Genomic DNA, 23729 nt, shown 5'->3' with positions numbered 1-23729 from the left:
CTTTGTTCAATAAATCGCGCGCTGGTCACGCGCATTAGGGCGCTGAAGGTATCACATGTAATTAGAAGTGCAAGGTTTATTTATTTTATTTCACAAGAAGATTAATGTCAATACTGATATGTATTTATATATATATATATATATATATATATATATATATATATATATATAATTTATATTTACATCTTATGGTTCTGGCATACTGGATTTTTCTTAAATATTAAACTGCAGAATGAGCAATATCCAATGAGAGCTCTGCTTTCGAATGTAATACCTAGAAAAATAGAGCTCTCGTTGAATATCGCTTATTGCGTCCAATGTGCAGAGAACCATTAATTTGCTTATTCTGCTATTTATTGCTGAAATTTTATAGCACTGGTCTAATTTGTTAACTGTGGGATGCGCGAGTCCAGGAAAAAAGTTTTTCTTTTATTCCTTTATGCCTTTTTCTCATTCCACAATTAACGAATAAGTTGGACCCAGTGTGTATGTAACGTATAGATTTTCAATACTGGCAGTGAATATTGGAATATCTTTAATAACGGCATAAAAATAACGAGAAAGTAACGAATCGTTACTTTTTTAGTAACGGTAACGATAATGCGTTACTTTTATGAAGTAACGTTTCCTAACTCTGTATATATATATATCTATATATATATATATATATATATATATATATATATATATATATATGCATTGTGAATAAAAAAACGATATTGCGCGTCTTTGAAACCGTGCACGAGAGTGTCACGTGTCCATTGCACCGGCTCCACTAATTCGCCAAGTGACTGTACGGTGGCGCCAGAAGTAACGTTGATAGTTCTCTCTCTTTCTCTCTATAAACACCGGCCAATAATATTTAACTCTCGCCGCGTGGTACCGGTCTCACAGTCCTTGGCGGTCCTTTAGCCGTTGTTGTCCGTTATTCATAGTCGTGTTCTTACTAGGTCGTGTCCCCATCTCTATAATTCATCTATATTTTTAGAGAAGACGAAATTAAGCAACGAAACTATCAGTGGAAAAAGTAATTGTCGTTGGCGGGAAAGAATCATCCATTGCTCCCCGCCTTACTTTGACGAAAGAAATAATTCGTTAACTGTTCCAAGCATATTTCAAATCAGCTGTGAGAGTTTATAAGAAAAGAGGTAAGTCGATACGATTTATTAACAATTTATAAAACTATCCTTGATTATCTGCTGATCTCAGTCACTGATTTTTTCAATCTTTTGATATATAATTATATAGCTAATCACGCTTCTGTTTTGCGCGCTGAACAACAGCAAAATTAACATGCATATAAATTATGTAAGTTATCGATTTTTCATAGAAAATATTAATTGTTAGAAATATCATATCTCTTGAAATAATTGATACCGATATCTAGAGTAGATATCGAAGATATCGTCATTCATTATAATTACAGCAAATTTCTTCAGATTCATTGTTTTAGATATATTTATATGCTGATAGAATGAGATACGATAATATGTTTTCATTTGCTACCTCTTGCACGAGTTTGTATGAAATCCATATATAGTTTCACTTACAATATACACATATATTATGCAAATATATACAGTCAAACACACACGCGCGCGCGCGTGTGTGTGTGTGTGTGTGTGTGTGTGTGTGTGTGTGTGTGTGTGTGTGTAACTAACATTTCAATAAATTTGAAAAATTTGTATAAATAATAATTTAGATATAATTTAAATATGATACTATTTTTTTATAGATAAGATTTAATATTCACCGTATACATATTAATATTTACTTTATAAAATTTTCTCATATAAATATAAACGAAGAGATATATTTTTTGAGAAAATTATATAATGTTTTATGTAGAGCCAGTTTTTCCAATGTTGGTTAACTTTAAATTATATCTTTGTTTCTTTTTCTTGAACTTATTTGAAAGAAGCACATTTTCTACCAACTCCAGTCAATTCCTTTTTCTTTTTCTTCTAAAGGCAGAAATTCATAAGGAAAAAGAAAACGAATTACCTGGAGTTAGAAACAGGTCAGAGACAAAGATATAGTTTGAACCCAGGTTAAAGTTGGAAAAATGTTGGAAAAACGAACTTTTATTGTTTCTCATTTATACTTAACAAATGTTTATATATGAATTTAATTTAGTTTTACAATAATTTTAGATTTACAAAAAAATATATTTTTTAATCACATTGAAAAGAAAGCTTTTCTGAGGAAGTTTATTAATTCTTTTTTACGAATCTTTTATTAAATTTTTCATAACTGATGAAATTAATTATTTACAAGCAATATATTTCAAATCTATAATAATTTAGAGATCTACTTTAATTTGTCATAAGTTATATATTATTAATGAATTCAAGTGTGAGAACAGATTTTAATTAAAATAATTCGATATATATTTTTAGCAAGCCAAGCATATATACTTTTCTTACTAGCAAGCAGTAGTTCCTTCAAAAAGATTAAAATTTAGAGTAGGTAATAAAAGATAGATTAAAGGAGGAAATGCATAAAATATATATTACAGACAACTATAATTTGAAAACTACTTTTAAAGGTTGTTACAATAATGATAAGATATTCGAGAAGGAAATGTAGAGAATATCTTTTTCTCTCATTCAAGGTAGGAAATGTGTTCTTTTATATAGTAGAAAAAGAAAAAAATAATCTAATATAGCACGTAATATTTTTGCATATGGGAATAAAAAATACATTGGTTATTCTTAGCTTTAACATGATTTGCCTATCGAGAGACTCTCGTAGTTTGTAACACAAAAGGTTGCGCTTTTCCTGCCCACGTATAATCTATCTCAATCGTGGTTGAACAATTTCTCTTTGTTGTTAAGTATATCCCTTGAGAAAAAGATTAAGAGAGAGAGAGAAAGAGAGAGAGAGAGAGAGAGAGAGAGAAAGAAAGAAAGAAAGAAAGAAAGAATAAAAGAAAGAAAAAGAGAAAGAGAAAGAGTAGGTAGTCTTTTGCGTTATAAACGTATGCAACGTGTATATAATTAGCATGTACGGAATATACGGGCATGACTTTCTATTTTTCGTTTAAATAGATTAAAATTTATAATTAGAACTTGCACGAATATGATGTATATATGTATTAATATGTGTAACATATAGACGCAAAGGAAATTTTGATTTATTATGCAAAGAGTATCGCAGAGTATAATTATCGTTCGATGGCTCAAAACAATCATATTTTCGATACCTTAAATATCATAGATCTTGCAATAACTACACAGATTAATCAGTGACTTTATCGTATTTCTTTTTATGTAAACTCCGTACTGTATAAATTCTCGATTACAGTGTCGCATTATTGCAAAATAATTTTAATAATGCAATAATCGTTAGAATATCCATGACTTTAGTATTATATCATCTGATTAATAATTGAACGCGTAATAAGTGAATTAAGAATGAATACGTAGGAATAGAGTTTTCGAAAAATAATTTTTTATATAAAAGTATCGGAAATATTATAATTAAAATTCAATCGATTATATACGCAGTAAAAAATAAAATGCTAATATTAACATTCCTTGCATGTCTCAGAAAGTTCACTCTAAATTTTAAGTTAAAATAATTTTCATTTATCTTGTGTTACTTATTGAAATGTTAAAAACAAACTAGAAATGTTAAGTAATTGACATCAAACATTTATTTTTGTTATTGTGACTTCAAGTGTTACGTAAAAATAACATACAAATTAATTAAAACCTACATAAAAGAGTAAAACTAGTTGCAATAACTCATAAGAAATGTTGATAAAACATTTTAAAGTTGATTATTCAAAGATTTATTTTAACTTTTCTTAAAATGTTAAACTGACTTTGAAATATGTTGATTGTTTGAAATGATTGTTAATGATGTGTTAAAAACACTCAAAATAATATTCCATTTCTAAGAGACATACAGAAAATGTTAAGTTATGAAGTTGACATAAATGTAACATATAAAAATGTTATAAAAATAATAACATATAAGCAAATGTAATATTAAAAAAATTAGAAATGTTACACTAATTGATTATTACTTTTGTTAAATTAGATTTAATTATTTAATTATTTTGTTAATATTAAATATTAAACATTAAACCTTATTTACATTTATCATTTTGCAAATATTATTTTACGCTGTAGAATGGTTTGATTCTTGCTAAGTTTGAAACTTATATAATTTGTCGTGAAATGTTTCATTGTGTCGTAAAGAAAACGTAGTTTCATTTACAAAATAATCCTATCATGTTATTTCAATTCTCTTCAACTCAAATAAGTGTTTCCTGTTACACTTACCTCCATAAAGAGCACCCGTTGATCGGGTTGGGGAGCTAATTGTTTAAATAATCGCTGGATGCGTATGATACGCCGGTGTTATTTCGATATTATTTATTAGAAATGTTAAAAAGAATGGGAAATAGTACAGTGTATGTAGTAGAGTTTAATGATGCAATGTAGTGATAATTTAATCAGCGCAATTTTCTGTTATTGTTTGAAAAATTACACATAAATAATGTTTTATTGCACATGATCTGTTTTTTTTTTAATGGATAGCTGTATTATAATTAAAGTAACTTAAGATTTTTAATTAGTTGATTGTAATCACCAATTAACGTTGTTTCCTCTTTTAATTTACTTAAATGATTGTTTCTTTTCTAAAATTTCTTTTTTCAATTACACATGCTTTTTGGAATCAATTAAAAATTAGATTTTTAAAATATATTTAACTTTATCACACACACTTATGCAAAATTATTATTTTGTTTTCACGTATTTTATATTTTTTTTCATAGCATACGATATTTTTTCCAACTTCGTAGGAGAGATTAATACTTCAATTATTTAAATTATTTAAATTATTACTGTAAATTTATGTTGACATAATATTTGAACATAAATTATATGTCGAACATGTTTTCCTAAAAGTGTTTCGACTTCCGCGTTAAAAAATTACAATATTACGTGAATACATAAACTGTCCGATCGATGTTGCGCGAGAGTTCGCATTAAATAAGTGATATAATTTGTAATGTTGCTGGCGAAAGTACACGTTTGCGTTCCCGGAAGAGTTTTTAGTTGCATTTAAAAAAATATCAAGATAGATGGATTTGAAATAGTAAATATATCTTATTTTGTTATTACTCTTTCTGAAAATTTTCTCATCCGCAAATACGAACAACTAAAATTATTGTTTAATCGCATTAACAAATACTTGGTTAACTTATTATTTAGCATATTCTTCAATACAATTTTTTTTGTCTATTTTATTAAATTAAGTTCATTATTTTAAGATCTTGTATAATTGATTGGAATAGAAAGAAATAGTTAAATAGTAAGATAGGGGTAAATTTATCAATTTCTTATTGTAGTTATTTTGTAGTTGGTTTTAAATATAATAAACAGAGACAGAGACAGAGAGAGAGAGAGAGAAAGAGAAAGAGAGAGAGAGAAAGAGAAAGAAAGAGAGAGAAAGAGAGAGAGAGAATCTGTTAATATAATATTCTCATTTTTCTGACATGTTACACAGAATAAATTTATTAAATTTGTCAAACAAAAACTTAAAATTGCTGGACTTATATGATCGAAAACAAAGAGTTATATAACTAAATACATTTCAATTTGTCATTGAGTTAACTGTTTTACACGTGGGTGGAAAAGGTAAAGTTATTTTTCTTACACAACCTATTCAATATTTTTCAGTATTCAACTTGGATAAATAAGGTTAATTATCAAAATTTAGAGAAATGTAATTAATTACACTCAAAAAAATATTTTGCTAATATAGATAAATTTCTAGATGTCTCAACTAAAATTTATCGCTACTTTTTGTATCTGTTAGAATATTATTTATCATGTATAGAATTTATAGCAGCAATATTCTAGCAATACCTCTAGAAAATTTAGATTCCATTGCCAAATATTAATCACAAATATAATTGTCCTTGACAATAGGCCTTAAAGATAGGCATCGCAGAAAAATTTTCTGTCTAAATTAGACTAATAGTACAGATATAAATTCTGTCTCTGTCATTTAAATTGATTAAGCAAAATATATGCAGTATCACAGTGTTTGCTAATAATTTATCTTACAGTTAATTTTTTACACCTTTTACAAAAAATTTTTGTTGAAGTTGCAACATCATTTTTTTGAGTGTATAGTTAATTTATGCACTTTTTTCCTCTCTTGTTGGCACATAATTTAAACAAGTTAATTATAAATAAATAATTACTTTTTATTTTCAGTGATATGAGTATAATGTATACATTCAGAATAATCTCAAATTTTACTCAATTAAATTTAAAATTACGTCAATTTAAAATAACATATAAAGTAAAATTTTATAAATAAACATATCTTAAATTTAACATTTTAAATACATGCAAGTTATTTCTCAAGCATGAAACAATTACTGTGGTACTGTCCATTCTTAATGCATTGCGAATAATTGTAACATAAAATACAATTATTCTTACAAATTAAATATTTATAACTAAAAAAAAATAAGCAGATTTATAAAATTTACGCTCTATTAGTATTGAAAAAGTTTTCAGACAAATGTTGGTTCTATAAAATATTAAATAATACGAAGAGATATATTGATGTACCAATATTATGTATTTCTTTGAATCACAACGCAAGTGCGTGATCAGCCGGTATGCCAACTAGATAGAACATCTTACGTGATGCAATGTGCACGCATGAAGAAGTAAGACAAAACAAGACGTGTCTTTATATACACGTGGTTTTTTCAATGCAAATGTATGATCTGCATACGCATATTATGATTGACCGACTGGCATATACATATATATATTGAATCGAATGTCGCTCAGCGTTATATTCAGTTTTTGTCATTAAAAATATTTTTTTTTAAACGCATATAAAAAAAAACCGTATAAAAGTCGACTCACATAGTACTACGAAATATTCTTTCATAAGTATTTATTTATTCATGTTGCATTCACCACGTAACATTTATACACAAAAAATACTTTTATACTTGTAGAAGAACATTTCATCGTGTCGCTTTTGTCGATATATATAATATGGGCCAACTATTATAAAACTTATAAATAAAACATGACTATTTATAAGTACATAGTCCTCTAAACTAAACTTAAATCCGTGAGATATGAGTATGCATATGTAAGTCAGCTGCGCGCGCCAAAATGAGCGTGAGCTGTGCGATCGTACGAGCCGCGTCAGACCAATACGATCGGATCATTGTGGCGTGGCGATTGCGTGATACGTACGCGCACGTGGTTATACGAGATGTACGACACGTACGAAATAAAATTGTGAAAAAATCTTTAAACAAAATTGGACAATATTGCATTAGAAAAGAAACTACTTTAAAAGTCAAAGAAGTGAATAACTAGCGTTATAAAATGTAACTTTATAACAAGCTAACTTATTAACATTTTGAAATGTATTGAGCTGTTTTAGTTGTTACAAAGTGTAAGTATTCGTCAACTCTGATGATAAAGAGACGATTATGTAACGTAAATGCCGCATGCGGTAGTACGTACGTGGCGCATTGTATGCGGGAATCAAGCTGAATGACACATCGTACGATGCACGCATGATTCAAAGGTCAAGCATTTGCGGTCACCCGTGCGATTTGCGTGAACTATTAATAATCTGAATGGTCATGGATTGTAAAACAGATGATATACGAAACAATATAGGATAATATACTGATACGAAACTGTTGATGAATTATCGTAATATTTTTTATCACATTTTGCACTATCAACTGCCGTTACACTCGTGAGTCGCGTGATCCATCGGATGACTTATTTATACGTGTGTGCATATACATATATTTTTATACGATTAATATTCATATAGATACACACTCATATATATATATATATATATATATATATATATATATATATGTACGTATATATGTATTTACGTAATATATATTATATATATGTATATATTTTTCAATTATTCAAAACATTCGAAAATAATTATAAAACTTATACATATATATATATATATATATATATATTTCTTTTAAAATATATATTCTATTTTTTAATTATTGTATATATTTTATAATCATTTATCGAGTGTTTTGAATATCTAAAAAATATCTGTGAGAATAAAATAATTTTTTAAATCAATAAGTCGAGAAAGATGTTCACTTTTAGAACAAGCAAAGCGGTTCCAAGCTGCAAGTAATACTCATTGTTAATTCGGACAACCTCACAATGTCAGTAGTTCAGTACGGCTAATATAGATACAGGCGCGCGGTCGATACTTGGTGGAAGAGTAGAATGCGTGGCGTCTGTTCTCGTCCCGTCCATCTCCATTCGCCAATTTCAGGTGGCGAGAGTCATACGACGCGATCCCATTGGCTCAGACGATCTCAGCTGAGGTCTGGTACGATTATCGGCGGCACTGAATTATTTTCCTAAGGACCGTTGCTCCCTATATAACAGTTAACAGTGATCCAAATATTAGAATGAAAATGATGATACAATTATTTTTTATTAAATTTTGAGAAATAGAAATTGCTTTCAAATTAGATATTGCAATTACATCTCTCGAGTGTCATATAAATCTTTGTTAAATTTTTTGTGAAATTGTTATTAAAAGACCTATTAATATTTCAGGATAAACATTTTGAGTTAAAGAACACGATTTGAAAAAGATATTATTTTAATAGCATTTATATTTATTTAAATAGCATTATTATTTAAATTCTATTGTTTTAAAACTTATATAATATTTAAAAGAATGTTATGCAATACACATCAATTTAACAGCAATATTAACTGGCAAGGCATTTTTTAAATTGTGTCCGTACAGATCGAAAAAAATACAGTATTCGTTGCATTATATAACTGACGATTAATCGTCTATAAAAAATGACGGCAAGAATTAATTGATTGTCAATAAATTTTGATATTTTGTGATATGCAAATGCGACCATGTATTCATCGTAAGTGTTTATGTGGCAATTAATATCGAAAATAGTACGGGGAAGTCCGATATTAGCATACGTGTTTTTCCAGCATGTATTTTATTTCAGAAATTGAATATGATGCAATAACGGTGGCAAGAAAAAGTAATACATAACTATATAGTACATATTTAATTTTTTAACATATACACTAAAAATATTTTCTTGAATTAATAATAATTAATAAAATAACTTTATATATTCATACAGTTATATTTTAGTGAAAAGCTTTTCTTCTTTACTTCATATATATTATATATTATATATTACATATTTTTGATATTTTAAAAATTTTATTTTTTATGCTTTTACATAAATTACATCTCTCTTTCTCTTTCTTTGGTCAATATTACATTTTTTAATATTTTATATTATTATATAATAAATATACAAGATATATTAATATGAATACACAAGAAAAACAGAGTGTCTACTTTTTGAAAAAACATGGAAAACTTGGTAGGATTTCTTTTATACTAGGAAAAAATCAGGAAATTCTCACAGAATTTTATAGAGATTCAAAAAATTTTTTTAAAATTCTGTCTTTAATAATTTTTCTCTTATATTGTAAATAAATGAATATTCACTAATAAACCAAGTTGTGAATTATGTGTTTAAAGGATATATAAAATATACGTATACATAAAAATATATAAATATCTTTTTATATATTCAATATATATCTTAACAAAATGTTGAATATGCAGTAAATCTTCTTTATTCTAATTTTTAGTAGTGATAAAAAAAATGAAAATGTTATGCAATGTAAACAATGTTTATCTTACGAAAGCTATTGAGTACTTTTTCAATATACTTATAAATGTAGCATTTAAAACTTAAGTTGGCTTTGTTTTTCCACGGATGAATGAAGAGAATTAAAAACGCATACGATAAAAAAATTTATTTGCATCAAAAAACCTTTAAAATATTCTCTTTACTTGGAATTTTTAAGAATATCTGAAATTTTCAAGGAATTTTTTTACAAAATTTGAATAAACATCTTTGAAGAAGAACCTGCACTTATCTTTGCACATTATCTAAAATGTAATTATCTGCATCAAAACTGATTTTATTGTAATCGAATGAAAACATTATGACATTATATGATATTGTTCTGAAGTAACTTTCTAATTATATTTGTATTATTTTTTTTTTATTATAAGACTATATGTGTTATCGAAGTCATTTTACGCATATTAATTAACAATACTTTTCATGAATGCATGGTTATCTGTATTAAATAAAAGAATGTGCATTGGTTTATTTAATAAACTAGATACTACAATATTACAGCGATTATCTGCACGCTAAGTCGCAGTCATGGCCGCCTTAAAGAATGCTATACTTGAAGGATCTAGTTATCCTATTACATCAAATGAATAGTCCCGCATTACCTTACGCTAGAAATATGAAAATAAACAACAGGTTCTTGAGCAAAATTACTCGTTTCCTTCGTGTTTCATAGCATTTTTTCTTTCTATTTTAATAAACATATTCCACTTTATTGTATTATGGTTATGTATCAAAGCAACATATTATATGCATATATTATGATATATAATTTTCTCTTAAATAACATTGAAAGAATATAAAATTATTTTTTATTAGACATACAGATATGTATATACACGCACCTGTATTGTACATGCATTGCATATACATACTGATAAATTTAATATATGGAGAGATATAACGGACAGATACGAGACGATCGTAAGTCTTGAACGCAATAAAATAAATAAATAAATTTAAAAAATAAATCATTGTTTATTAAATAATTTAATCAGTAGTTTAATCATAACTTTATTAAACTATTATATATTATATATTATATATTATAGTTATTAATTTCATTTAGTTAATAATAATATTAAATATAATTTACTTATCGACGATTATTATTATTTATTATATTCATTTTATTGCCTTCCAGACGTTACCCTTGGCTTATATTAGCCCGTTGTCTATATAATGTAATGTATGATATGTAACAAATTTAAAATTTTTTATTATTATTATAAATTATGTTATTATTATTATAATTATAAATTATGTTTTAAGATTAAATATGTTAGATTGAATAATAATTTTTTTTATAGGTAACTGTAGCATGCATATTCTTATTCGTATTTTCTCTCTCTCTCTCTCTCTCTCTGTCTGTCTATATATATATATATATATTTATGTCTATACACATGTCTATACTACTCACACACTCATTCTAAAACTATCATAGTGAATGAATAAGTGTGTGAGTAAAATATATATATATATTTTACTCACACATTCATTCACTATGATTTGTAATAAAAATTTGTTATATTCTACATTTTTGCTTGTGTTTAATAACACAGAAAATATTTATTACTGAAATTTTGCTTATTTAGCAATGCGGAATAAATCAAATTGATCACATGCTCTCTGATAATAAATATCACATTTGCATATGTCACAGTCGATAAAGATATATGTATGTTTATAAATTTGCATAATCTCAATGAAATGACAAATGTAAAAATGACTTTTTTACATCTGTTGCCGTATCGTGATACCACCGTACTAGGCTGAATCGTGTCATTGTACTGTAATGAAAACAGATGACCCTGCCGCTGTTATAACCTTGGCAATGACAGAGACAAATAAACCCCGAGTTCTTGTACGTGTATAAAATTCGCGTCTTCAACCTTGTTGTTATATTTAAAGCCACGATATATTACGTATAATGTAAAATCAATAAAAATCAATTAATCATATGTAACATACAAATGTGCAATATGAAATCTGTAAAACAATACACGATACGTCGCATTTATTACATTTCAATAATTATGTAAATAAAGTGGAAAATAAGACAAGTTATATGCCATAATTTATGAGTGAATGTGATGATTTATATAGTGTATATCTTATTAAAATATTGAAAAAAACTACATATAACTTATCATTATTTACAATTAATGATGTCATGTGTATTCTCTATTTTAGAAAATGATAAAATGAATATAAAAGTGAAGTCATTGACTATTTCGAATGTATGCTATGAATAATTATTCTATATTATTCGCATCCTGTTGATTAACGTTGTCTATATGCATAATACAATGGTTTATTAATGCAAGACGTGATTTAGTAATCGCGTGTTAAATATAAATTATACTATGAATTTTCAGTTTCTGAAATTGCTCATAAATTTTCAATTTTTAAAAATTTAATTAAATTAGTGAATTGCAAATGGAAGGGAAGGAATTATAAAAAATTGTATCTTACACAATCGTTTCTCTTTCACTACTCTGATAATCCGAGATAGAAGCTTTATTCTTTATTGATGATCGGATTATCTTGAGGATCGATCAGCTGATCGCACTCTCCTCAGACGACCTTATATTTTGCACAAGCGGCGGAAACCTTCTATCTTGTATGCCGGCGTTTCGGTGCCGCGTAAGCCTGCGCCTGGATGACGTCTGTCGAGGATCCAGCCGGCAGCCGGCAGTCGATAGTTGGTCCTCGACCGGCCAACATCCCCGGTCACATGCGGGATATACGTTTTCGCGTATTTGATGGAATTGAGGGCAACGCCTGCGGGCTTACGATCTTACGATACGACGATACACCAAACTGTGTACGTATGTATGTATATACGCGTCGGTGTCAATATCCGGATGTCAGATTCGTGAACTATTAATATTCGAACCAATAAGAAAATTCCTTAAAATTAAGATGGTTAAAGACACCGCTAAAAAGTTTGATGTGTACGAAAAAAATCGGATAGTTATGCCCATTAATTCTGCTCATTATCCATGAATAATGAATGTGTCATGTTAAAAATCATTTTCTTTCCGCAAGTTCATTGGTATTATTGTTTCAGACTTATAATGTAGAGGTGTACACGTTACACACGTTACACGTGGTTTATTTATTATAACATTACGAGAAATATTAAGTGAGCAAAAGTGGAATGCATTGGAATGCAATTCTGTAATGTGAATTTATGATTTAAGATTTAAGTAAGATATTAGCTGAAAACGCTGTCGCGACATTGCGTTACCGGTGAAAGTCTGACAGGTGTTATTTCCCCAGAGAGAGAATTATTGTTTCCTAACATTAATGATTAATTTGAGCAAACAGTATACGGTTAATGTAATACAATTATTTCACGTTTCCAGGATATAATATATATGGTTTCGTCTACTGATGTAAGATGTAACTATTTCCGCGAGTCATTTTTAGTGTAGTAATTACGAAACACGATAATCATAATGACAATGTTTAAATACTCTTCGTTATGTTGCAAATAGAAAAAGAGAGAGAAAGAAACATACACTTTACATTTGTATTGAACTTATATTCGTTGTTATTGATATATTATTGATATATTTTTATTACTCCTTTTTTCCTCATTTTTTCACATACATTTACCATGTTCTATCCTTACGGGATTTTTGACTGCAATATTAGAGTCATTATAATTATGACGCCACAATGCGAACCACATTAGCTTCATCAAACAACGAGCCACGTGTAAATATGATTATCGTCGCGACGGCCTCGAGAAAGTTCTATTTTTATCGATATCGACTTTTGTTGTAGATTTTTTACACTATTGTTACCAAAAATTTTAAATTAAGCTAATTATAATTTTGCAATAATATACCATAGTATGTAAAATTTACTGAAAGTTTTTATATAATTTAAATAAATTTTTAAATTGTAATTAACTTAAGCACATACATGGTTATTTATTTAACAGAAATTAGTGAGAGACAATTTAAAAAATATGAATAATTGTGAATATGAATAATAAATAATATTGAATAATGAATCTGAATATTGAATAACAAATAGGAATAATGATAATCTGAATTAAACGTTTTTTCATCGTGAAATGCCAGATTTAGTGTCTATTAAAAAAATTAAAATGCTTTATAAGAAATCAAATACTAAGTATAGATTTTCATATTGTTGTTGATAGGTTTTTTTAAGTAAGCATGGCGCCGAATATAACCAGCGCACCGACAGGAGTGCTCTTCGAGGGCGAAACTCTGACCGAATCGCAACTGACGCAGGAACCTAAGGAAAAAACAAAATATGTTAGACGTATCGTGTGGAGAAACGTGGCGGTTTTCTCGTACTTACATCTCGGAGCTCTTTACGGAATTTATTTATGTTTCACGTCTGCCAAATTGGCGACCATTGTTTTCGGTAAGGATTGATTTTATTTTATACATATTCTTTAGATATCAATGTTTTCAATTACTCGTCTTCTAATTTATGATAATTTATCAAAAACTAATAACAAAAATATAATTTTAATAATTTTAATGGCTATAATACATTAAGTGATCATCTTCTATTTTTATGATAATAAATAAAAATAAATAATTATAATAAATAAAATTAAATACGTAATAAATTTCAGAAAAATGGAATTGTTTAATAAGAGTATGATGCTATTACATATATAATATACGCACTTTCACGCGCTTAATTTTACAAATCTATCAAAATTTTTATTTATTAGATTTAGAATATACAACTGTTATCAGAAATTATGTTATCAACATTATATGAATAAATTTAACAACTGAGTCACATTGCCAGTTTTACATTTTAGATAATATGCTTCAAAATAATTATTTGATAAAGATAACAAATTGATCGGATTACTTTACGTTTAATGTCATGATTTTCTTAATTACAGCAATCTTTTTATATCAAATTACGGGTATTGGAATCACAGCCGGAGCTCACAGATTATGGGCACATAGATCTTACAAAGCCAAGTGGCCTCTTCAGTTCATACTTATGATTATGAATACTATAGCATTCCAGGTGCGTAATCAAGTTTTCACAGAAGAACTAAAAGAGAGAGATAATAAAATAATTTAATAAAACTATTTGCGAAAAAAGTAGGATATATCAACTGATTTAATAATTAATTTTTTTTGACAAAATATAGAATATAAAAACTTTGCTAAGAAAGATTTCAGTTGACTAGATATATATTTAACAATATAGTAATTAATCGAATAGGATAGAATCGACTTTTTTCTGCAGCTAGTGAAGCGTAAAGAATTCATGTCGATGCAATGATGTCGAGCATAAAACACGCGTCGCGTGTAGGTAATGGAAAACTAGCATGATTCTCGCTGCGTTGTTAGAGATTGGTTAAACAAGCGATGTGTTGTTATGGAAAAAATTTTATTCTCCATAAACTCGAGAATGTAGGTGGCACGTATATTATTTCCGCGATGGATCGATAGGACATGAACAAACATATTCAGTATTTACATTTATAACGCGATATATATATATATATATATATATAGGAAACAATACAGATTGAATGGCAGAACCATATTATTTGCGCGAGTAAAACATATTAAAGACTTTTATAGCAATATTGATTAAAATGTAATTTTGTGGAATCTAGGACGCTGCGATCGATTGGGCTAGAGATCACAGGGTTCACCACAAGTACAGCGAGACGGATGCCGATCCACATAATGCTACGAGAGGTTTCTTCTTCGCTCATGTAGGTTGGCTACTTTGTAAGAAGCATCCCGATGTCAAAGAAAAAGGCAAAGGAATTGACTTGAGTGACCTCGAAAGCGACCCTATATTGGGATTTCAAAAAAAGTACGTGTGTCAATGTCAATTCGAATGGTGTCTCTTTAGTGACGAATATAGATGAAGGTATACTAAAAATGAATTCTGATTTATTTTTCAGATATTATAAAGTGCTGATGCCATTGCTGTGCTTCATTTTACCTACTGTCATTCCGGTCGTGTGTTGGAACGAAACGTGGATGAATGCTTACTTCATTCCCACAGTTCTTCGTTATGTTTTTACGTTGAATATGACGTGGCTAGTAAACTCCGCGGCACATCTTTTCGGCAGCAAACCTTACGATAAGTTAGTATTGATCAATTAAAATAGTCCTACAAGTCAAATTTTATATATATTATTTATTAATTTTTTCGAAGGAGATTTATCTTGAACTTCTCATTCTTTATCTTTATTTCTTAAATAATTGCTTATTTTTTTGATACGCTTGTGAAAAGTTTATTAATATTATGGTTGCTCTCTTATCTGACATAGATACATCAATCCGTCGGAAAATAAAGGTGTCGCTTTAATGGCTCTGGGAGAGGGTTGGCATAATTACCATCACGTATTTCCCTGGGATTACAAGACAGCCGAGCTCGGAAACTACAGTTTCAACTTTACGACGGCCTTCATTGATTTCTTTGCGAAGATCGGTTGGGCTTACGATTTGAAGAGTGTATCTGAGGATATGGTGAAGAAACGGGTAGAGAGAACAGGTGACGGCAGTCACGACTTATGGGGTTGGGGTGACAAGGATCAAACGCAAGAAGAGAGAAACGAGGCGATAGTTACACATCATCATATGAAAGAACAGTAAGATGATGCGCGTTAAGTTCTCTCGGTTAGAATTTAAGATTCTTTGCACATTCGTTTACGACGACTACTTGTTTGTATAGATTTTAAGATAATTCCATAAAGGTCGCATTCGATTAAGCCTTCCGAGCCTCGCATCTCAACGTTACGTATCTCGCTTTGAACGTCGTGATTAATGGCAGGTACCATATAATACAGTCTCGGAAGGTTTGATGTCAGACAGAAACATTGCCGCTCTACGTAATATCAACATTAGTCGATCCGCTTGATAAAATACTTTTATTGAAGTAGATTTAAATCGAATTATCTACGTAATTATTGAATAATTTATATTATTCGTACGATTTTTAACGCGCAACCATAACAGGGATATATATATATTTAAAAAAAAATATATATATATATATATATATGTATGTATACATGTATGTACATATATGTACATATATGTATGGAAGAGAGGATTATATATATATAATTAGAATCAAATGTATTAATTTTGTACTTTAAGATAACGCGAACGGTACTGCGGTGAAAAGAGAAAAAAGAGGGATAAATATAGTAAGATAAATTAAAATGTCATTAAATTTTATTGTCATCTTCCCAAATAAATTTATTTTTTTTAATTTAATGAAAATTATATTAATTGTGTTTATTAATATTTTATTAATAATGTGCAGTAGAAAAATTATGAAAATTTGATATAGCATGTAAAAAAAAATTATTTTTACTAATTTACATGACTAAATTTATGCTCAATTTTAAATATATAATTAAATTAAAAGTTCTTGATTAAAATAAATAATTTGTTTTGTAATACACAAACCTGGATACAATACTATTGATTAAAAAGATTTTAAATAATATTATAAAACATCAGTGAAATGTCATCTGTAAATATAATAATTATATTTGCCTCTTTTCTTTTCCTCTTTTTTCTAGCACACTTTATAAAAGTTTTGATTTTTTATTTGTGATGCGATAAGATATTTTTTTTTTTTTACATATTACATTGCATATTACATAATGCATTGCAATGTTTTTGTTTTTTTTTCATTCAGTACTGTTTCGCACTTAGACTAGTTTATAGATATCAATGGATGCGAGGTATTTATACAATAAATTATTTGTGTTTAAAGGAGAGAAAGAAATTTGTTAATACAAAAATATACGCATTAATAATAAAAAGGATTGCGTAAATCAAAACAAGCATAATTATCAAATATGTAATTTGACTTAATGATACACATCTAATGATGTGTTTACTAACAATAAAATACATATATTGTTTCTTTGATATCAGTTCAAGACAACGTAAAATTCAAAAAATAATATTTGCAGCTTTAATAATATGAAAATGTAATAAAATAAGACGAGATAAAAAGTCAATTCCATGCTTCCAAATTCCAAATTACTAATCTAGAATAATGTGAAGAATCAAAAATATAGTAAAGGACGGCACATAAAGGACATTTCTATTATAAATTAATTAATTTTCCATGATAATTACTCTGATATTGGTTGATGCATATTCTTTTTGATACTAGTATAAAATTATGTTTGGTTTATTAAAACTTCTTATAATTAGTTGTGTGTGGGTATTTAATCTACTATTTATAACTACTTTATATAGTTATAATTACTTATTCGTCTAACAAACATGAGAAAACAAAACGATTGTCGTGATTGTGTCGCCGAGGACACTAAATTATTGATATTATCATCATTGTTAAATATAAGAAAAATCGCATGATTTTATTGTATTATACACAATAAATTCTGATAATAATTAAAATAAAATGTTTAATAAAGGTATATTTTTAAGTAAAAAAAAGACACATTGGACATTATTTTCTGTGGCTTTTTATTTAGCATCTATACCTTGCTTTCATAACATTAAATTCTTATACCTCGTCTGTTACAGCAATAAAGATGGCAATAGATTCTATGATATACATTATATAATACAACGATTATTCGCTATTTCATTTTAATGATTTTTTTATTGATCAAATTTGTTATTCAATGGATGTCATTCTGTATGTTTCTTTCCAGAAACAATGTGTCATGGGCGGATCATGATCGATATACAATATAAACTACATTTTATGTTCTATAATTTTAATAAGATGTTTGTTTTGTATATACCTCCAGGTATCAAGAATAATCATTTTGAAGTTACATCTACTTTTGCATCTACGTTGCATAAATAAACAAAATATTTATTATTTTAAATTGAAATTTACAAGAAAAAATCCCAATTACATATTATTCTTAATAATTCATGAAACTCTTGCGAATTCATATATTCCTAGTGATGAAACATTAGTTTCTTTTTGTAAGCGACTGCTTCGGCATTTTTTTGTATTTCTGTCAGAGCTTCTTTTAATGTCGTCTCCGACGTAGCAATCTTGCAAAGAGCGTCTTGCACGTCTTTACTGGTAGCAGTCTTCATCTCGTTGATGAACCCAAGTTCGCGCCACATTTTGACGATGAACGTGGCGAAACCAGTTTTGTAAGTACCAAATTCATCACTTTTCCAATCCCACGGAATCATGTAGTGATAATTTAACCAGTAGGACTTTGACAAAAAGAAAACAGAGTTATCGTCGACTGGGAACCTGAAACGTAAATGTCATATGTCAGAATCGAGTGAAATTAATACTATCTTTTATTAAGGAAAAGATAGTTATAATCACGAAACACACACACACACACACACATATATATATATATATATATATATATATATATATATATATATAATATATATTTGTTTAGAGAAACAAGAAGTAAATACTTTCATATGGAAAATTTTATCAATACAAAAATTTTTAATATTATTATATATTTATATTATATTTTATTTTATATGTAGTGTTTTCTATTAATATTTGAAAAAAGCATATAACTAAAATGTACAAGAAATTACATTATGAGTTTACCATTACCATCATATGTATATATTACAAAGATTTTTATTATGTAACGTTTTTAATTAATCTATAATATAAAAACCAATTTAAACTTAAAGAATATATATTGTCTTATCTTTAACAAAATAATAATTTATATGTACATAGTATTTTATAATAAAATATTTTCGTCAAATTTCATTAAGTGCTACTTGTAATGTATACCATCCCTATCGATCATGATGGTACCATGACTCTTCGGCATGTTGAAGAAGAGTTTGTACAAAAGTGAGATGGTACTGAAAAAAGATATTAACTTAGCTCCTTTTTCTAGACCCCAGACCAACAAAGCACTGTTTACAAGCCAGGAAATGTGTGTAGTTATCATCAGTCGTGCTGCGCCAATGATCAGAAAAGAGTTAGCCATCGATTCATCCCAATATTCTAAGGGAGCATTGATAGGTAGTAGAAGTCCAAATATGATGAAGAGTATCCAATAAAACCTATGCAATATAAATATATATATATATATGTATATACTTAGTTTAATATAATACATAACAAAACAAAATATATTATTGCGTAACAGAATAATAACAGATTATAAATAATGTATGTCAGAGGAACAATTGTTTATATATGTATATAATTATAATATAAATATATATAATTATATATATATATATATATATATATATATATATTTGAAATTTAGCGTGATATCTTATCTTTATATAATTATATTCGACTAGATCTATTTTCATGTACAGATCTAGTTAAATGTGATTATATAAAGATATGATCACGTAAGATTTTATATTACGTCAAATTTCAGATATTATTATATATGATCATATAAAATTACATATTTTATCAAATCTCTTTATATTTAATTATGTATATTTACATATGACCATATTATATCCATTTCTTCTCGAAAAGTTATAAATACATGTATCAATTGCCCTTTATTTCCACCATATTTTTAATACATTTTTATTAATTATTTTAAAAAATGTGCTGCATGTTCTATATAAAGTTTCTATATAAAATATTTGAATTAAACACACACACATCAAAAAAATAGCACATACATTTTTTGTGTCCAGACGTATCCATCTGCTTCTACATCACGCATATCAATGTCTTTCGCGTACGTTTTTATGTCAGAAGGTGCTGATAAAACATTACTAATGACATGAGAATAAAGAAATCCTTTTTTATGATTATACGGATCTCTCTCAGTACCATAATATGTATGATGCAATCTATGCCAAAAAACAAAATTTTGTATCGATCCCTGAAAATAATTTTTATGCATTTATTAAAGCAAACATAAATTTATTGAAGTACTTAAATGCTAGATAAAAATTTTAAGAAAATAATTCCAATTTTAGTTATGTCTCTTTCATTGTATAATTTTTGTCACAGTCATTCCCTTATCAGAAACGCTTATGTTTAATATTGCATTAACCTATTAAATATATATGCATAGATATTGTATGTGCATATTAATGTATAACGTGTATCTGAATTAATTATATTACAAATATTTGTTATTGCGAGTCATGTAATGTTTCGAGTAATAAAACTTAATACTTTTAATTATATAATAACGATAATTGTACTAGATGATGACGATAATTATCCTGCGCAATTAATTTTTTATATATAACAAATATTGAAAATATATGTTATATCGGATAAAGTAAAACTTACTCTGTTTTTTTGTTATTTTTTTTCGCTACTCTAAAATAAAAGATATATTAAATTATGCCTTTTAAAAAACAAAATAATAATAGTCGTGAATCTAATATGCATATTTTAATATACAATATCTAAAATCCTTATTATAATAACGAGAAAATACACAAAGAATTTTTCGTTATATTCAATATTATACTAATAAATAAAATAACAATATTTGATTATATTTTTATTTTATTAATTAGTATAATATTGAATCATTCGGCTATTAAATATTTCATTGACATATAATATAAATATTTCATTTATTAAATCTTTACACACTTACCACGCCTGCAAGAGTGTGTGACAGCATAATAAAGAATCTAAGTTGCCATGTTGCGACAAAAGCTTGATGCGCATATAACCGATGTGCACCCGCTGTCAATCCTATGGAAGAGATCGTGACGAGGAATAAAACTGAAATCATCAAACTATACGTCAAATAATCATCAGAGTTTATCGAGAGAAGAAGGCATTAACACGTTGCGAAAAAGGACATATGTATCAGCAGCAAGTTTGATTTGAAATGTTTGAATCTCATATTTTTTTATTTAACGAAATATTTAATTTTAACCGTTAATTAACAATGTCAACATTTTTTACAATAAGATTCTTATTTTTTAATATATCCAAAGTTGTCAACTGATTTAGAATATAAAAAATTAATTAATTTTATTTATGTACGTGATTTTTTTATTATAATTGCATATACAATAATATATATAATATAAGATAGATAATAAGATATAGATAATAAGACATATAATACTCACAATAAAATACCGTAATCCATTTTGTTTTGGTAAATAGAAAATACATTCCGGCAATACCAAGGATATGAAGATAAAGATAAAAAAGCACAAGAACCCATCTAACAGATCGCTTTTCCGTTTTATTGATAGTACTGTTCTCTTCTTTGGTTTCCCTCATATTGATATATCACAAAAATCTTGCTGACAGAAAGAAGAGAACATATATGGATATTTTTTTAATTAATTATCATTTTGATAGCATTTTATAATAACAATCATATTAAATAATTATTACGTCTCAAATCATAATTAATAATTATTATATCTTTGTTGAAAAATTAATACTAAAAAGAGTAAAATAAAATTTATCAGGTAAATGCATATAAGCATTGATATCGAATTATATAATTTTATGCGTAAGTGTATATCAGTAAATTAACGTATCGATATAGGAACTGATTCCTAATAAAAAAAAAAAAATAAAAACTTTTTGAAAAACGAAATTTTAACTGGACAATAACATTGTGTTGAATATTTTAAAAATGTTTAAAAATAGAAACTAAAAAGTAATTACGAACAAAACTAAAAATGCAAGAAATATCGATGCTTATATATTATTATATGTGTATTCTCTTTTATAAAAAATAAATATCTATAATATCTAACTTATCGAAACAGTTACCTTCGATGTTGCAGTGAAATGTACTTCTGGAAGGTTGGAAAGATACTATACGGCAAAAGCATCGCTGAGGATGTTCCGGCCTTACGACCCTATTCAGAATTTCATTATCAACAAAAATGAGTTACTTTTCCCTAGTCATTTCCTGTGTTGCGAAACTTTGCCGTTTGTCTGTGTCATACACATGATGTATAGTGAATTTCTTAAACAAATTAAATTTTTATAAAATTTTTTGTTTTTCATACATCACGATTTCTTGTTTTTTTCTTTTCGAAATTTAACAATCATATCTATGAAATGCATAGATACCGCATTTAACAGATTTATATATGTAAAAGCTATTTCAAAACGCGGTTATTAAATTAAATGCAAGTTATCTAAGTAGGCAGTATGATTAACAGAAATATACTTTATTTCAATTTGCATTTATGTATATAAAGTAGTAAACTCAAAATAGTATATAACTGTAAGAACTATAATAACTGTGAGGAGGAAAAAATTACTAAAAAAATACTATACACAAAATAGAAATAAGCATTTCGAAAATTGTATATTATTTAAATGTATTTAAAATATTTATCTAATGCATAGTTTATTTGCTACTATACAATTGTTGCGATTCTTTATTGAAATGTTTCGTGCAATTTATTATTTTAACTAGAAATCAGAACAATAAAAATGAACATTATAAGTTCTTATTTAGTTGCGATTTTTTAACTAACAATAATTATTTCTTCAATAATCCTTAAAATTAAATATATTTCAATGATTTAAATTTTTTGAAGAAGTGTAATCTACTGTTCGAATTGAGAACGTACATGTAGTAAAACATTACAAATCGCAGAATTGAATGTGATTACGTTCCAGTTAGCAACATGACTTCGACGTTATTTAGACGTCAAATGTGTTGCATTTTTTTCTAGAGGAAATTTTTTTGTTTTAAAGCTTTAAATTTATATTTTAAGTTAAAACCTTTAACCCTGAAATATCCTGCACAATTACATTTATGTATATAGGTATGTATATAGGAGATTTAAGGAAGAGATTTCAAGATCAACCTAGGTTTTTTAATGGGACTATCCTGTCTTTTTTATACTACATATAAATTTATCTTTCTCAATATTCTAAGTAAAAAGTTATAAAAGTATGATGATCAAAAATTTCATTTAATTTAATTTAGTGTTTACAAGATATATTTTCTACTTTAACTTGACATAATTTTACATAATTATGAAATATC

General features: G+C 27.2%; 2 protein-coding genes across 4 annotated transcripts; one reads left to right on the top strand and one right to left on the bottom strand.

Annotated features, from left to right (window-relative positions):
* Positions 1-876: 876 nt before the first annotated feature.
* Positions 877-18230, top strand: LOC140664455 (acyl-CoA Delta-9 desaturase-like). 2 transcript variants are annotated; one of them, XM_072889577.1, is made up of 6 exons: positions 877-1148; positions 13944-14173; positions 14673-14803; positions 15405-15610; positions 15702-15887; positions 16074-18230. In XM_072889577.1, exons 2-6 carry the CDS (start codon positions 13960-13962, stop codon positions 16396-16398), a joined length of 1062 nt encoding a protein of 353 aa, XP_072745678.1. In that variant the 5' UTR covers positions 877-1148; positions 13944-13959; the 3' UTR covers positions 16399-18230. The 2 variants fall into 2 exon arrangements, with proteins under 2 accessions (XP_072745678.1, XP_072745679.1); XM_072889578.1 differs by lacking the exon at positions 877-1148 and adding an exon at positions 12456-12593.
* A 430-nt stretch (positions 18231-18660) lies between these two features.
* Positions 18661-22596, bottom strand: LOC140664456 (acyl-CoA Delta-9 desaturase-like). Of its 2 annotated transcripts, none has more exons than XM_072889579.1 (6): positions 22493-22596; positions 21832-22011; positions 21345-21475; positions 20404-20609; positions 19627-19812; positions 18661-19015 (listed from the first exon to the last, which is right to left on the bottom strand). In XM_072889579.1, the coding sequence occupies exons 2-6, from the start codon at positions 21986-21988 to the stop codon at positions 18706-18708; spliced, it is 990 nt and encodes a 329-aa protein (XP_072745680.1). In that variant the 5' UTR covers positions 21989-22011; positions 22493-22596; the 3' UTR covers positions 18661-18705. The 2 variants fall into 2 exon arrangements, with proteins under 2 accessions (XP_072745680.1, XP_072745681.1); XM_072889580.1 differs by having other exon boundaries at positions 21832-22007; positions 22493-22558.
* Between the last annotated feature and the right edge of the window lie 1133 nt (positions 22597-23729).

This window comes from Anoplolepis gracilipes, chromosome 4 (assembly GCF_047496725.1).
Source record: "Anoplolepis gracilipes chromosome 4, ASM4749672v1, whole genome shotgun sequence".
In the NCBI taxonomy this organism is placed as follows: domain Eukaryota; kingdom Metazoa; phylum Arthropoda; class Insecta; order Hymenoptera; family Formicidae; genus Anoplolepis; species Anoplolepis gracilipes.
This window is presented reverse-complemented; position numbering and strand designations above follow the sequence as displayed.